The sequence below is a fragment of the Poecilia reticulata genome, linkage group LG5 (assembly GCF_000633615.1).
Source record: "Poecilia reticulata strain Guanapo linkage group LG5, Guppy_female_1.0+MT, whole genome shotgun sequence".
NCBI lineage: Eukaryota > Metazoa > Chordata > Actinopteri > Cyprinodontiformes > Poeciliidae > Poecilia > Poecilia reticulata.
The window spans coordinates 9631056-9647484 of NC_024335.1; the positions used below are offsets into that span (position 1 = coordinate 9631056).

Here is a 16429-nt window from a genome sequence, read left to right on the forward strand (position 1 = left end):
ACTCGGATCGGTTCAGTTTTAATCTGGACCAGAAACTCGGATAAATTCAGTTTTAATCTGGACCACAGACTCGAATCGGTTCAGTTTTAATCTGGGCCAGAGACTCGGATCGGTTCAGTTTTAATCTGGACCACAGACTCGGATCGGTTCAGTTTTCCCCCAAAACTAAAGGAGGAAGCAAGAAGTCTTACTGCTGAACTGCCACCACGAGTCACAGATTTATATCTTTATATCTTCTATCATTTCTAAAATATTTTCTGATTTAAATCCTTCTGAAATGAATGGAAAAGAGCCTTAAACCACCAGAACTCAGACCACAAACACACATTGAAGACGGAACAAACCTGGTCGGACCCACCTGGATCAGCTTGTAGAATCTGTAGAAATAGAAGTTCATGTCCAGCTCCTAAAAAACCCCAAAGACAGTCATGGGTCAGAACCACTGCAAGAGAAACTGGACTTGACAAAAGCCAGAGCCGACAGAAAGCTTCAACAATCCTCTGCTTCTACTTACGTCCAGGAGCGATCCGTAGCACAGCTTCCCGTCGCCGTTGTAGCCGTCCATACAGGTGCAGGTGTGAACTCCGCCCTCCTCCAGCTTACACTTGGCCTGACACATAACCAATAGGAGCCTTTAAAGGGGAAAGATTAGCCCCGCCCCCTGACAGCTAATAGGCCTGAGTAAGACCAGATGTACAGAAACTAAAGAGATTTCTCTGTGTGTGTGTGTGTGCGTGTGTGTGTGTGTGTGTGTACCAGGTTATGGCAGCCTCCATTGTTGGTCAGGCAGGGATTGACGAAGTCGCACACCTTCCCGTCTCCCATATATCCAGTTTTACAGACACATTCGCTCTGCACACAGAGAGCAGAGGTTTATTTAAAAGGAGCTTTTTGCTTCTCCTTTATTTTGCTTTATTACATGCCAGTCCACTAGGGGGCACCATCATGACAGTAGCACATGTGGGATTTATACAGTCTTTCATGTTGTTTGTTTTGGTGCTGAGCACAGCGTAATAAAGTTTACCAGAACCAAAAGAGGAGTTATTTTTACTGGTTAATACTTTTCTGCAGGTAAACGTAAAACTTTTGGTTCATAAAAAACATTTATGAGATAAGTAGGAGCTGCAGAAGACTGGTGAGCTCATATTTCATGATTGTTTAATATCTAATGCATTTTTTAAATATATCAATCATAAGGGCTTCATTATGTACAAATCTTTTACATTTGATGCTGTGGCACATAATAAATGTAACAGTTCTATGCTTTTCTTATGTTTTCTGGGTTTCCTAGTCTCTACTGACAGAAAACCGTCAGACGTGTTTGACGTCTGACGGTTGGGGATGGGGATTTTCGCCGACCTGTCCCGGTCCAATGTGGTTGCAGGTGGCGTTGGAGCTGCAGCCGCCTCGGTCTTGCAGCTCACAGTTGTTGATTTCCACGCAGACCGTCCCGTCGCCCGTCCATCCCTCGGCGCACACACACGACACGTTACCTGGAGCCACGAACACACAATCGGCCTGCGGGGCGAGAGGGACGGGGCGGTCACCACACTCTGACGGCGTCAAACAGACATCATCATCTGAGCTGCTCTGCAGGAACTGTGTCTGAGGTGTGAGCGGTGCGGCCGGCCTTACGTTGGCGTCGCAGCCGCCGCGGCTGCTCTTCAGGCACAGGTTGATGGGAGAGCAGGAGTGGCCGTCGCCTTCATATCCGTCCCTGCAGATACACCTGGAGCAACGCAGAGCAGAAGGACGGGCTGAGGAGACGCTGGTTCCACACCGGACAGACTCAGTTCGATTGGGGATTAAAGCTGCAACTTTTGTTACATTTTCAGCTGCTGTGGTTCTCTTTCAAACTGCACCGCATCAAACAATTCAAACTGGTTGAAAATCCTGTTCCATGATGCCTAATCCTCATCCAATCCTTCCTCAGATTTTTTTCTGTGGTTGACCTTTCAGATGCATTCTTCTCTGTTCCTGTGGATCCAGTCGGCTTTGGTTTGCCTTTCAGTTTGAGGGAAAATCATGAGACTTCTCTCTGTTGTGACAGTTTAACTACTAACTGCACTGAAGGCTTGTTCATTACTAATCGTCTTAGAATCTCTCCACTATGCAGTTCGGGAGGAGAAAGGCTCTCGTACTTCAAGCATCGAACCAGTTAATTTAAGGATGCTTATTGGCTCCCCAAAAACGGATAAAAACCTGGAAAATTGGACGATATGATCCTAGCACTTACCGTGTTTCCCCGATAGTAAGACACCCCCGATTGTAAGACGTATCAGGGGTTTCAGGGGGGTCGGCTAATATGAGCCGTACCCCGAAAGTAAGACGTACCCCGAAAGTTACGAAAGTAAGACATACGTCTTACTTTCGGGGAAACACGGGGTATTGCCGCCTCCCTCTCATCTAGCTGTGCGCCGCCTCCTGCCCACGTCCGCACCGTCTCCCTCTCCATACGTCACCGCGCCGTCCCCTGCACTTCCTTTTATAAAACTGTTTTGTGGTGAATACAATACTGTTCAGGTTGTTAATAAATGTTAATTTTATGGTTAAAACAAAAAATTCGACAATTCTTTTCCAATATAAGACATACCGCGAAAGTAAGACATAGTGGGGCTTTTGGGGATAAAAAGAAAGTAAGACACTGTCTTACTTTCGGGGAAACACGGTAGCAACAACTCATAGGCGGAGCTGAGCGCACTGCAAACACAAATAAAGTCCTGGCCGGAACTCTGTACGTTAAATAATAAAACATAACTTAATGAAGCTTCGAGGCAGATACATTTTCCTGCAAGAACTTCAATAATCGAGGAACTCGAATCATTCGAGGAATCGTTACAGCCCTAGTCGACATAAAAATCTCAAAGCCTCACTTGTAGTCGAGGCCGGTGTGTGTGCAGTAGGCATGGATGTGGCAGTGAGCCAGCAGGCCGTCCGCGTTGCAGGGCGTGGCCGTCCTATCGCAGTAATCTCCGAAGAACCCGTCCGAACACGACCCCCTCCGACACACGCCGCCGCTGCCGGGCCGGTTGTCGCACAGGCCGTGGACGCAGCGACACTCTGAGGGTCAGGACACCAGAAACCACACTCTGGGTTCAGACCGCCAATAAAACATCAACTTTAACTCTGATTGAAGTCGGAAAACCAAAGTAATGACTTTTAAATTATTTAAATTTAATCGTTTCAGATCAAATGGCGGTCAGGAGGAAGAGGAGGAGTTAACCTTCGTCGCAGTTTTCTCCATGTTTGGATGGATCTGAGCAGATGTGACAGGCGATTCCTTTGAAACGCGGGTGACAGCTGCAGGAGCCGTTACCATGGATACCGTCGAGACACTGAGGACGGGACAAACAGCATTGACAGTCGGCCAATCAGGAGACAGCAGCAGCTGGGCTCGGCGTTCCTCACCGTTCCTTTGTCGTAGCAGGGATGCTGGAAGCCTCCGATGCAGGGCTTGCAGTCCGGACCGTAGAACCCGCTGCAGCACTGCGCCACCTGCAGGCAGAGGCGGCTCAGCACAACCCTGGAACAGCATTCACTACCCCACATTGCAGCAAACACGCAAAGTCGAAAAAAACTAAATTCTCACCAAGTGAGACTCGTTCGAGCATAGAACTGTTCAAAAGAATCATGAACGTTCATGAACGACACAAAACTCCCAGCAGTTTTGATCATAAAAGTAATCCTCATTTTCTTTCCATCTTCTGTTTTTCTTAAGTGACTTGTCTATAAGCCACTTACCCATTGTTATTTTTAAACACAATCCTTTTGTAAGCTAGCTGTAGCGTCACACTTTGAGCTCAAGTAGGTTGTTTACATGCAGTACCTTGCGGACCACTAGAGGGCACCAGCGGACCACCAGTGGTCCGGGAACCACAGTTTGAGAAAGACTGCTATATAGGAAATAAAACGAGGATTCAACAGGTTGTAACCTGAGACCTTTCAGATAAAAATGATTGAATTTCTCCTGGTTCCAGGTTTTCTAGACTACAGAAGACCGGTTCCCTGGAGAATAAAGACCCTGTGATGATGACTGAGAAACAAGCTGTAGTTTCCATTTCACCAACAGCCTGACCAGAAACCAGAGTTCATATGTACGGAGTCTGAGCTGCAGTTCCTGCTCTCACCTGCTTGGTGGCGTTGCAGTATTTGGCGCAGCCTTTGTTGTGCGTTTGTCCAAAAGGAAGGTTCGCGTACTCGCAGCCGATCTGATGACTCTCCTGAGAAAAACAAACAGGAAAATCTGAACAAGTGTTTGAAGTGATTAGGATCACAGGAATCAGAAACTTTTCACTTATTTCCCACGACTGAAATGAGAACAATCCCGCGTCACTTTCCAGGATTCACTGTGAATTTACTGCAGGAAGGAAACAAAAATCTGCTCCTCTATGTGAATAATGAATATTTACCATTTCCTCGCTGCCTTCAGGACACTCAGTCTGGTCGAGGAAGCTGCAGTGAACACAAGGACCCTAAAAAAACAAATCAGCTTTTAGTTTCATCTGGAGATGCACCGATATGAAATATATATATATATATATATATATATATATATATGCTGCTCAAAAAAATAAAGGGAACACTTAAACAACACAATATAACTCCAAGTAAATCAAACTTCTGTGAAATCAAACTGTCCACTTTGGAAGCAACACTGATTGACCCGACGAGGGTCCCCGTTGTCAATCAGTGTTGCTTCCTAAGTGGACAGTTTGATTTCACAGAAGTTTGATTTACTTGGAGTTATATTGAGTTGTTTAAGTGTTCCCTTTATTTTTTTGAGCAGTGTATATAAATTACATATATACTTCTCTACTCTTAACAGTAAACAATAAAACCACGGCCGACTTTGCTGCAGCCAAACTCCTAAAATCCTTCTTCATAGTCACACTGGAAGTGTCCCTGAGGGATGCTGAGATTTAGATATTTTATTATCTAAGGCTTTAGATAAATAAATACACTTTATTAGGATGTACACTAAAGTTTTACAAAAGATGGGAATCTTTGTATTCCTATTTTTCAGACTTTGAGGTTTTGCCTGAAGGTGCCAGTTGTCGGGATCTTTTGCTTTGGTTATGAATCAGATATCTGATTCATCGGATATTTTCAAATATCTGATGTGAGGTTTTCTGTGTTGACTTGAGCTCAGATGTGAAGGAGAGTTTGGGTTTTATTTTTAATTTAACTTTTTTCCTTTTGTTGAAAAAGCTACAATGAAACTGGTGCATTGTTTCTTTGATGCACTATTTTGCCTGTATTGTACTGTTTAGTGTATAAATAGGCGTATATATACAGTACGAATTATATTTTGGAATTTGTTTGATTGGCTCTAATAAAAATATGTGGAAAACCCCCACAATCCTTTGCTGCATCACCAGGTTTCATGGGGTTTCCTGGCGTCTCACCACGGTGATCTTGCTCTTTGTGGTGTCGCAGCGGTGCGGCAGGATGGGCAGGATGGAGGGCGGGTACAGCAGCCCGTCGATCATGTGGATGACGCCGTTGGAGGCCATGATGTTGGAGCCGGTCAGGCGGACTCCTTTCTCCCCCAGCAGGACTTCCCCCTGCGCAGCAGCAGCACACGCCGTTCGACAAACACTCACTCGGGCTTCGTCAACCAATCAGAGGCACTCACAGTGTCGGAGGCAGAGATGGTGACCAGCTGATTGGCCATCGTCCGGACTTGAGGAAGGGCGGCCAGGTCATCTGTTGTGAGCTGCAGAGAGAAAAACGATGCGGCATCAAGATCCCGGCCCAGCTTCCTGCTGGAGGCCAAAACCTTCCTCACTGACGAAGACGAGCATTGGTTTTAGCTGTTATCAATATAATGAACTACATCTTAAATGTTCGCCTGATATGTAAAAGAAAAAGGGGCGCAGTTATTGTCAACACTGTGACAACTAGAGAACAAGGTCAGGAAAAAGTCTGGGGCTCTGTGGAGGCGCTGGGGTAAAACACAACCCCATGAGGCGGCCTCAGTCCTCGACGTGGCCGACGCAGGTTCGATTCCCGACCTCGTGACCTTTGCTTCATGTCTGACCCACTTTTCCTGTCTAACTACTCTCAAATAAAGGCCACCTGAGCCAAAAGAAAAAAAAGTTTGAGGATTTTTCACTCATTTCTTCCTAAAATGTAATCATTACATGACACTGAAGGTTACAAACAAATGCTTTGTGGAGGTTGTCTATATTTTTTCAACTGAATTAGGACTACTTTGCACAGCTGAATCCAAAACTGACATCCATTTTTCTCAATCAGGTCAGGTTTTTATTCTAACTTGATTTAGAGAAATCTGATCCTCTGACTAAATTGATGACATTTTTGTGACGTTATCGGTTCATTTCCATTAATATTTTTCATCCAAAAAATGTTGTAGGAGAAAAAATAATAGTTTTCAAACATAGTGTATTAATTAAATGATTTTTTTTTGATTTCTCTAAGTTAAGTAATAAACACTGATGAAGTGCATGTAAACTGAACATTTCGTCTCCACTGTGCAAAATTCAGGGCATGAACTTCGGTTTCTTCGACCGCCTCGTATTTTCAGCAGCAGGAAAGTCTCTCTTCAGACTCCTGCAGTAATCATGGCTGCATTCCAGCAAACCAAACCAACATGTAGCTTTCTTCAGAAAGTTGATCTGATTGAGCAAAACCAATGTGAGTTTTGGATTCAGCACATCAACATCACCATAAATCATCTGAAAAAAACCAAGACAGTTTTTTGGCTGTTGACAGTTTAATATAACACTGAAAAATAAGAGCAGCTTCTCTGCTGTTATTTGTAATAAATGCTGTTTTTACCCTAAAACAAGTATGTAATTATTCTTTTTGCTGAACCATAAAGGATTGATGGATGTGTTTACAGCGTGTTTACGGTGTTTTTACAGAGTGTCAGGAGTGTCGTTTCTTACAGCAGCCTGCGAGAAGACGTGATGTCTGAGCAGCTCCTGGAGTTTCTGCTTGGCCTGAAACAGAAGCAGATGAGCTGCAGCAGCTGATCAGACGGTAATCTGTGCTCTCCTCCGCCTCCGGCTTACGCTGTTCAACATGTAGAGGATGCTGCCGTCTCGGGCCCGGTCCACCGCCTCGTTGGTGGGGACGAACACGGTGAGAGGTCCGGGTCCGCGGAGAGGAGGGGGGGAACCGCAGTTCTGTGAACGTGAAACGTGGGATTTATAAAGGAACATCAAAACGCCCCTCTGACCTCCAACAACACAGTTAAAATGCATTTCTTATTGTATGGAAACATAGAAATTGTGAGATTGACAAAGTTTTGCACACATTTGTAAAGGAAACGCAGGTTTACAGGGTGACACTTTATATGAAGGTGTGTACAAGTCTAACATGAGACAGTCATAAATATGAAGGAGTCTTCAAGTGTGTGACTGTCTCATTCTGTAAATAATGATGCAAAGTTGACACTGAATTGACTTTTAATGCAACTTTTATTTACCAAATAATGCAAAGTTAACACTTTTAATGCAAATTTTAATGCAACTATGAGTTAAAAATGTCATTATTTACCGAATGACACTTCATGATAGCAGTCAGACATTAATAAGACTCCTTCATGTTCATCAGTGTTACGTCAGTCACATCCCTTCAAATTAAGTGTTTCCCAATGCAGACACGTTAAAGATCCAACTTCTGTTTACTAACAAAAACAAAGATCAGAACAAAAACTATCCTGTTTACACAAATCGAATCAATTTGGCAAAACTTTTTTCTCACCAGAAATTAAGAACAATAAAGACTTTCTGCAGAACGTTGCTATGCATCTTTTCGCTGAGCTTTAACCCTTTCATGCATGAATTATGATCCTTTGTGTCAGGATTCAGGGCTGCACAGTGGCGCAGTTGGTAGAGCTGTTGCCTTGCAGCAAGAAGGTTCTGGGTTCGATTCCCGGCCCCGGTCTCTCTGCATGGAGTTTGCATGTTCTCCCTGTGCATGCGTGGGTTTTCTCCGGGTACTCCGGTTTCCTCCCACAGTCCAAAAACATGACTGTCAGGTTAATTGGTCTCTCTAAATTGCTCCTAGGTGTGAATGTGTGTGTGCATGGTTGTGTGTCCTGTGTGTCTCTGTGTTGCCCTGCGACAGACTGGCGACCTGTCCAGGGTGACCCCGCCTCTCGCACAGAACGTCAGCTGGAGATGAACCAGCAACCCTCCCGACCCCACTGAGGGACAAGGGTGCAAGAAAATGGATGTATCAGGATTTTTTTTCCAATTTTTTTTTATTTTCTTAAAGCATAAAAAAAGGTAGGAAAAAATATTTTGTAAACATTTTTTTTAGGTGATTAATTGTAATTTTCTCGAAATACAAAGTTGTTATTTAAAATACATTAGTAGTATTGTTTTTTAGGGGTTATCTGAAGTCAATATTTTTTTTACCGCATGGCGTGCTTTTTTTGTCTGTCGGCCATATTGGATTTAACAAAAATAATTTCTTGCATTTGCAGCTGATGGCCAGTAGTTGATGGTGTATTTTATGATGCATTAGTGTCCACTTCAGTGGTCTGTGTGCATTTATAACATAAAAATCCACAAGAAAATGGCTTTTAGATAGCTGTCCATTGTAGTGACCATATGCATGAAAGGGTTAAATGAGAAACAGAAGCCCTTTTGACTCCAATGGCAGCACTCAGATTAAACTCTGGCAAAGATTTAATCCACCAAAGCAGGAATATACACTAGTACAAGAATACAACTGCAAAACCGCTGGAATACAATCAGGGATGAAACCACTGAAGTGCAAAACATTTTCATTTTAATTGTATTTTCTTACGTTTGACTTTATAGCTGGTCTTTAGGTATTTGTCTTCCAATAGCACATAACCACCGAGTCTTATTTTCAAATTTCCTGTAAACTTTAAACATTTTCAACTCATAAACACGACGGGCCACTGATGACGGTCCTGGCGCCGCTAACGCCAGACTAGCATGTTTTCTGGGGGGAAAATGTGGCGTTTACACTCACATCAACCAGAGACAGGAAGCGGTTGAATTTCTCATCTTTCCTCAGGATCTCCCCGATCGTCTTGTCAGCGAACTGGACAGAGAAGCAGAAAATGGTCCGAAACGTTTCGCTGAGAGGAAGCGCGGCAGAACGGGGCAGCAGAACCGACCCGCTCGTCCCGGGCCGGCCCGTCAGGAAGGCTGCCTGTGATTGGCCGGTCGATGAGGTGGATGACGCCGTTGGCTGCGGGCAGGTCTGCCTGGATGATGGTGAACGGCCTGCTGGGATCGCTCATCAGGATGAACTTCTGCAGAGAAACAACCCGTCTCTCCTTCAGACTGAACCAGACCTCGCTAAAATAGATTATTATTCACTAAAATATATTAATATTGAAAACTTAGACTGATGTTTTGAAGCCATCATCTATAAATTAGTCAAAGTTTATTTATTTAGCACATTTGCAACAACCTCAGCTGGCCAAAGTTCTTCACAACAGTCACAACATCACAGATAGAAACAAAAAATAAATGCAAGTTTGGTAAAAATAAGAAGACAATTTTATACCAAAAAATAATAATATGAATGAATGAAAAACCAAAACATACTTAAAATTTACCTGCAGCAATTTCCAAAAAATTCACATCAGTGAAGTACTAACATCCTCCTTTTTTATTTTTATTTTTTTAATTGTGAGGATTTAACTACAGAATATTTAATCTAAAAAAAAAGAAGAGAAATATTGCTTTGGTTCTCTTTTCAGTTTCCTGTCTGATTAATAAATTATTTTTATTATTGCCAACAGTAATAAGTAACTATATATTAATTATATACTTCTGTTGTATACATGATTTAAATTTATTTGAGGGCAGCGTTTTAGTGCTTGGCTCTATGCAGAAGGTTTAATTTGACATGAAATGTTGAAGTTACCTGAACATTTCTGCCTCTCTGAACCTGATCCAACAGGCCTGAGGTCAAAGGTCAGCCACACTGAATAGGGAAGTGGCTAAAGGCGAAAGGTTTGATTCTGAGCAGCTGTAAATATCTTCTCAGAGGAGCTTGACTTTACACACCTGCTGTCGTAAACATGCCAGAGACAGGAAATGATGCATGCATTGAAGCTCCGCCCACTCTCCGTCAGGCTGACAAACAGAGAAGTTTTCCTTTCTTGCTTCTGACTGATAAAGAACTTCAAGAAAACAGCTGAAAGATTCATATCAACGGCATAAACTGGAGACAAGGACGCAGGGAACTCTGACGTACTGGGTTTGAACTCCTTCAACCTGAAAAGCTACAACCTGGGAGAGCTCAGCTCAAAGTGAAAGTAACTCTGCGCCTTCCCTACAGAGGAACCTGCTTCGTCTTTAGCTGCATTCAGAGACAACATGTCTTCCAGGCCTGAGGAGGATCTGTCCTGCCCCATCTGCCAGGACATCTTTAAGGACCCGGTGGTCCTGACCTGCAGCCACAGCTTCTGCAGAGCCTGCCTGCAGACCTGGTGGAGGGGGAAGAAAACGCAAGAGTGTCCCGTCTGCAAGAGGAAGTCGTCCCGCAGCGACCCGCCTCGCAACCTGGCCTTAAAGAACCTGTGTGAGGCCTTCACAGCCGTGGGGCTGTCGGAGCATCTCTGCACTCTGCACTCTGAGAAGCTCAAGATCTTCTGCCTGGACCACCAGGAGCCGGTGTGCGTCATCTGTCGGGACTCCAGGATCCACAGCGAGCACCGGTTCCGGCCCGTGGACGAGGCGGCGCAGGAGTACCGGGAGGAGCTGCAGAAGATCCTGAAGCCTCTGCAGGACAAGCTGACCGTCCTGCAGGACGCCAAAGCGGACGGGGACCAAACCCTGAAGTTCATCAGGCTGCAGAGCCAGCAGACCGAGAAGCAGATCAAGGAGCAGTTTCAGAAGCTGCACCAGTTCCTGCAGCAGGAAGAGAGGGCAAAGGTCGCCGCTCTGCAGCAGGAAGAGGCGAAGAAGAGTGGGGTGATGAAGGAGAAGGTGGCGGCTCTGAGCAGAGAGATCGCGGCTCTGTCAGCCGCCATCACAGCTGCGCAGGCGGAACTGAAGGCCGCAGACGTCTCCTTCCTGAAGAACTACCAGGAAACGGTGAGGAGGGTCCAGCAGCGCCCCCTTCAGGACGACCCGCAGCCCGTCCCCGGAGCGCTGATTGACGTGGTCCAGCACCTGGGCAACCTGGCCTTCAACATCTGGAGCAGCATGAAGCGGGTCGTGTACTACAGCCCCGTGGTTCTGGACCCGAACACGGCGGACCCGGAGCTCGTCCTGTCCAGTGACCTGAGCAGCGTCCTGTCCGGAGACCGGAAGCAGCTGCCCAAGAACCCGGAGAGGACCCGGTTCTCCTGCTCCGTCCTCGGCTCGCAGGGCTTCGCCTCGGGGACGCACGGCTGGAACGTGGACGTCGGGGAGAACCGGGACTGGGAGCTGGGCGTGCTGGGGGATGCCGTCCAGCCGGGCGGAGCCCCGGCGGCGCAGCTGTGGAGGATCTCCTTCTGCCACGGGAAGCTCACCGCGTTCTCCGGATCAGAACCGGAGACGGAGCTGCCGCTGAAGGCGCCGGTGAGGAAGATCGGCGTCCATCTGGACGTGGACAGGGGGAGGCTGTCCTTCTGCGACCGCGGCACCAACGCCAACATACACACCTTCACACACAGCTTCAGCGCCACGCTGTTCCCCTACATTTACACCGAGGACCCGGTGCCGGTCCGGCTCCTCCCGGCCAGCGTCTCGGTGAGCGTCAACAAAAACGCCGGATAAGATCCACAGGTTCGACAGAAGGTTTATGTCAGCGTTCACACACAGTTTACCATCTCTGAGCTGAAACTCCCTCATTCTACTGGAGACATTTTGTCCATTTTTGATGTTCAACAGGGGTGCACCGATTTATCGGCACCAATTTCCTTCATTTTAGGAGGTCGGTGATCGACTGACTCTTTCATGTGAAGCTGATCCTATTTGCTGATCTTTTCTACCTCAGCAAAGATCTAAAAATCATCCTGTGTCCTCTTCTGCTCTGCAGTGCGAGGTTTGACCCCGCCCACCAGGTCATGTTTAAAGTTAACAACAGTCGCCTCACTGCCACCAACTCAGCAACTTTAGCGACATTTCAGACAAAAAAGTCAGAATCTGTCAAAGTCTGAATTGGCAGGTCAGGCTTTTTAAAGATCGGCGATCAGCTAGGTACTGCAATCGGTGCACCCCTAATTTTTAATATAAATTCTTAATCAAATCTCTAAAAAATAAGCAACTTGCTGGTCTTTAGGTGCAAAATATGAAGCTTGGATGACAGAAAAAATGTTTTCTAATCATCCGAATTCGGGGTGGGCGATATGGACTTAAAGTTTTATCAAGATATTTTGTGAAACATTTGTGATATTGATGAAAGTGAGGATAAAAACTATTATTTCTCCTTTTTTAGTTAACTGTGTGACCGCATGTCGGTAATCATAATCCCACAAACACAAATACTGCGCTTGAAAAACGTTCCCATTTGTTATAGGCTACGCTTCTTAAGGAAAGCTGCATTTTCAAATTTATTGGTATTTATTGATGCTTTTAATAAACAAACAATGGAGAAAATGTCAAACTAACAATCCTGCCAATAAGGACAGTTTTGGGTGGTTTTAAGCATCATTAACTGGAATTTAGTGACAATGATAAATCAAAATTCTTATAAGAAATTTATCACAATAAATGATAAACGATATGATACGATATGATACGATACGATAGTTTGAATCAAAACTTTATACCGAACATCTGAATCAGCAATAAGAAAACTGTCTGAAACATGAAAATGTTTCTTTAATTTTCTTTGTCTTTCCAGCCTTACAGATCTCTGTTTCCTCCAACCCAAAAGTTGTTTTTATCAGGTTCTGGGTTCTGACAGACATTCGGGTCCAGTTCAGATAAAGGTGGTTCTGTTAAGGGACTCAGATCTGACAGAAACATTTTGGGTTTTTTATCAGATGTTTTTTATCTGCAGAGGTTCAAATAATTACATTATGAATATTATGAACCTGCAGGAAACACACCATGAAGTTGTGCAATGCGCTTTTATCTCATTTTAATGGATGTTAATGAATATTCAGTACAAGGTTTTCGGTGAATAGTTTTATTTAGTTCAGTTTTGAGGTGTGATTTTAGACAAAAAAGCTAAATATTGAAGTTACTTGATTTGATTTTAAAAATGAGGAAATAACGTCTGAATGAAGATTATAATCTGTTGAGCTTTAATTGTCATTTTCCCTGATTAATGTGAAATTATGTTCCTGGGTATAAAAATTACGGAAATCTTCTGTTTTGGGAGGCGGTGAAAAAAGACAAACCTATTTATTCATTTATGTAAACAAAATAATTGACCTCTAATAATTTGGTATAAAATTAAATGTTTTTATAAAAGGTGATGAAATCATTTTAAAATTGTTTTTTTTTTAAAGATATTTCCATTTATCAGCTAATTTTAATTTTGGGATGAATAAAAATCTAATAAATTTTATCGGCTTCGTGTTTCTTCATGAAATTTTTTTCTTACATCTTAATCTTAATAATCTCCCAGCAGCTTTGAATCGTGATTTATCGCTGACAATTGATCAGCTTCCTGGTTCTAGAAAGGTTCTGAGAAGGAAGAATGGCCCAGTTCTGGTTCTGGAGGAATCGACGGGTCACCTTGTTGGCTTTGACTCTCAGCTTTCCTCCGCCATAGAGGCTGAAGTCTCGGCCCTCCAGGTCCCGGTAGAGGTGCTGACCCAGGATCAGGTGGTTCCTGCACACCGTCTCCTCGTTAATGCCCTGCAGACGGAGCAGATCGGGTTCAGCCACACGGGCCTCGACAGCAGAACCGACCCACAGAACCCACTTTAACAGATAAAACTCTTTAAATGTAGGATTATAATCTGAATCGATCAGCTATAAACGGATCTTTTCTCAACGTTAAAGCTGCATGCTGAGTTCAGAGATGTTAAAATAAGGCTTTCTGTGGTTCTGATCGGGTTCTGGACCTAATTTATCGTCTAAACACCACCGTTAGTCTTTGATCAGTGATAAATGAGCCAAAATTATCTGCAGAAAGTTCAAACTAACGAGGTTCTGAGCTCAGATCCAGACCCGGGTTTTCATCTCAACAAATCTAGTTGAGTTTTGACAAAGTCCAATCTGTGACCCGGTTCTGACAGAATCAACCTGAACAGGAAGCTGGACCCACACTCAGAGGTTCTTTGAAGAGCGGGAAGAAAGCAGTGAAGGGTCCAGAATGACTCAGAACCATGGGACATCCTCCCCCTGTAGAAACAGAAACAACAGCTTCACAGCAGAACACCCACAGAACCAGCAGCAGCAGATGGGTCCGAAAACCCAGATCTTTCACCCAGGAAGAAGACAATCAATCAGAGGAGGAGGAGAGCTGACCCGTCACCATGGAAACTGAAGCAGAGGCCCGGTTTCAAGCTTTACCTCCTGGGTGGAGTTTTCTTTAATTTACCGAACAAGGCGATGGCTCCGGTCAGGTTCTCCCTGTGGTTCCCCCTCTGGTTCAGCTCCACTAGGCTCACCATCAGGTTACCGTAGCAACGGTGTCCATCACCAATGAATCCCGGGTCGCACAGACACCTGGAGCAGAAGGATGAAGGTCAGTGCTGCTGCTCTGCTCTCACTCTGGGCTCTAGAGGGCGACAAAGTTCCTCTCCCTGGGTTCAGCGACACAGTTATGGTTCTGGAGAAACATTACGCCGCTCACTTTTCAAAACAAAACAAAACAAAACAAAACAAAACAAAACAAAACAAAACAAAACAAAACAAAACAAAACAAAAAACAGGAATGACTTCAATGAGGTCATTTTTATACAGAGATTCAAGCTGAAAACATCGAGTGTTCAAAAAGCTGTGAGTTTTTTTACATGAACTAAAGAATAAGGTTTAGGTGAGGTTAAAGTAACTGAAACGCACTTTGATTTATAAAGTTAAGTTCACTGAAATTAGTTACTCATCCATCCATTTTCTTGCACCTTTGTCCCTCAGTGGGGTCGGGAGGGTTGCTGGTGCCCATCTCCAGCTATCGTTTCGGGCGAGAGGCGGGGTACACCCTGGACAGGTCGCCAGTCTGTCACAGGGCAACACAGATACACACAACCATGCACACACACACTCACACCTAAGGGCAATTTGGTGAGGCCAATTAACCTGACAGTCATGTTTTTGGACTGTGGGAGGAAACCGGAGTACCTGGAGAAAACCCACACATGCACAGGGAGAACATGCAAACTCAATGCAGAAAGACCCCAGGCTGGGAATCGAACCCAGAACCTTCTTGCTGCAAGGCAACAGCTCTACCAACTGCGCCACTGTGCAGCCCTGAAATTAGTTACTCTACGAGTTAATTTATTGTTTCCAGTTAGAGTCCAGTGTGGATCCCTGGAGGGAGGAAGGAATGAGACCGAGCCATCTGACCTGGGATTCCCATCCAGCTCCGTCTGGCAGGTCGCCGTGGGGTCGCAGGTCACGTCTGTGCAGGCAGAGACCAACTGGCAGCCGTGCTCAGCGCTGCCGCCTACAGGCGACATGCCCAACATGCACTCACAGCTGGACTGAGACACAAGAAAACAGGAGAATTAAAACAGCGGCTGAGAGGCTAAAGGTTTCCTCTAGAGCCTGCTGAAGGGTTCCCTCAGATCCAGATCCAGGTTCCCTCAGATCTGGCTCAGATCTGGGGTTCTCTCAGAACCGAATCTGGATTTTCCAGAGCCAGCTCAGGGTGTCCTCAGAACCGGATTTGGGTTTTCTCAGATCATGCTCTGGGTTTCCTCAGACCCGGGTTTACTCAGATCCGGGTTTCCTCAGACCCGGGTTCACTCAGATCCGGGTTCACTCAGATCCAAGTTCCCTCAGATCTGGGTTCCCCCAGACCTGGGTTCCCTCAGATCCGGGTTTCCTCAGACCTGGGTTCACTCAGATCCGGGTTCACCCAGATCCAAGTTCCCTCAGATCCGGGTTTCCTCAGATCCGAGTTTCCTCAGACCCGGGTTCACTCAGATCCGGGTTCACCCAGATCCAAGTTCCCTCAGATCTGGGTTCCCCCAGACCCTGGTTCCCCCAGACCCTGGTTCCCTCAGATCCGGGTTTCCTCAGATCGGGGTTTCCTCAGATCCAAGTTCCCTCAGACCCGGGTTTCCTCCTCACCTTGTCGGGTCCTTTGAAGACGCAGACTGTGGAGTTGGCGGGACAACCTCCGTTGTTGACCAGGCAGGGGTTCTTGGGGATGCAGATCTTCCCGTCTCCGTCGTAGCCGGGTTTGCAGGTGCATCTGATGTTGCTGGCCTCCTTGGAGCACTGAGCGTTGGCGTCGCAGTCTCTCTGGGAGCAGGCGGCTGAGGACACACATAACTCAGCTCAGTCAGAGCTGATCTAAAGGCAGAGGTGACCTAAAGGCAGAACTGACCTAAAGGCAGAGGTGACCTAAAGGCAGA

The 16429-nt window shown here is 45.4% G+C and overlaps 2 protein-coding genes across 3 annotated transcripts in view; one reads left to right on the plus strand and one right to left on the minus strand.

The window, feature by feature from the left end:
- Positions 1-16429, minus strand: part of stab1 (stabilin 1) — a 72832-nt gene that overhangs the window by 42504 nt on the left and 13899 nt on the right. For both annotated transcript variants that reach the window (XM_008408855.2, XM_008408857.2), the window contains exons 8-28: positions 16143-16330; positions 15414-15550; positions 14449-14576; positions 14173-14249; positions 13638-13760; positions 9125-9262; positions 8977-9048; positions 7038-7151; positions 6912-6965; positions 5636-5716; positions 5406-5564; positions 4410-4472; positions 4128-4220; positions 3409-3495; positions 3224-3335; positions 2874-3060; positions 1636-1729; positions 1360-1518; positions 757-852; positions 515-610; positions 359-406 (exon numbers count right to left, since the gene is read on the minus strand). In XM_008408855.2, coding sequence (XP_008407077.1) covers positions 359-406; positions 515-610; positions 757-852; positions 1360-1518; positions 1636-1729; positions 2874-3060; positions 3224-3335; positions 3409-3495; positions 4128-4220; positions 4410-4472; positions 5406-5564; positions 5636-5716; positions 6912-6965; positions 7038-7151; positions 8977-9048; positions 9125-9262; positions 13638-13760; positions 14173-14249; positions 14449-14576; positions 15414-15550; positions 16143-16330 — 2306 coding nt within the window. The remainder of the gene's footprint in view (positions 1-358; positions 407-514; positions 611-756; positions 853-1359; positions 1519-1635; positions 1730-2873; positions 3061-3223; positions 3336-3408; positions 3496-4127; positions 4221-4409; positions 4473-5405; positions 5565-5635; positions 5717-6911; positions 6966-7037; positions 7152-8976; positions 9049-9124; positions 9263-13637; positions 13761-14172; positions 14250-14448; positions 14577-15413; positions 15551-16142; positions 16331-16429) is intronic.
- LOC103464631 (zinc-binding protein A33-like) lies at positions 9892-13358 on the plus strand. The gene has a single exon (XM_008408854.2). It carries the CDS (start codon positions 10338-10340, stop codon positions 11724-11726), a length of 1389 nt encoding a protein of 462 aa, XP_008407076.1. The 5' UTR covers positions 9892-10337; the 3' UTR covers positions 11727-13358.

Bases quoted from the DNA above. Each gene is read 5' to 3' on its own strand.
- LOC103464631 (XM_008408854.2), top strand. From the start codon at position 10,338: ATGTCTTCCAGGCCTGAGGAGGATCTGTCCTGCCCCATCTGCCAGGAC.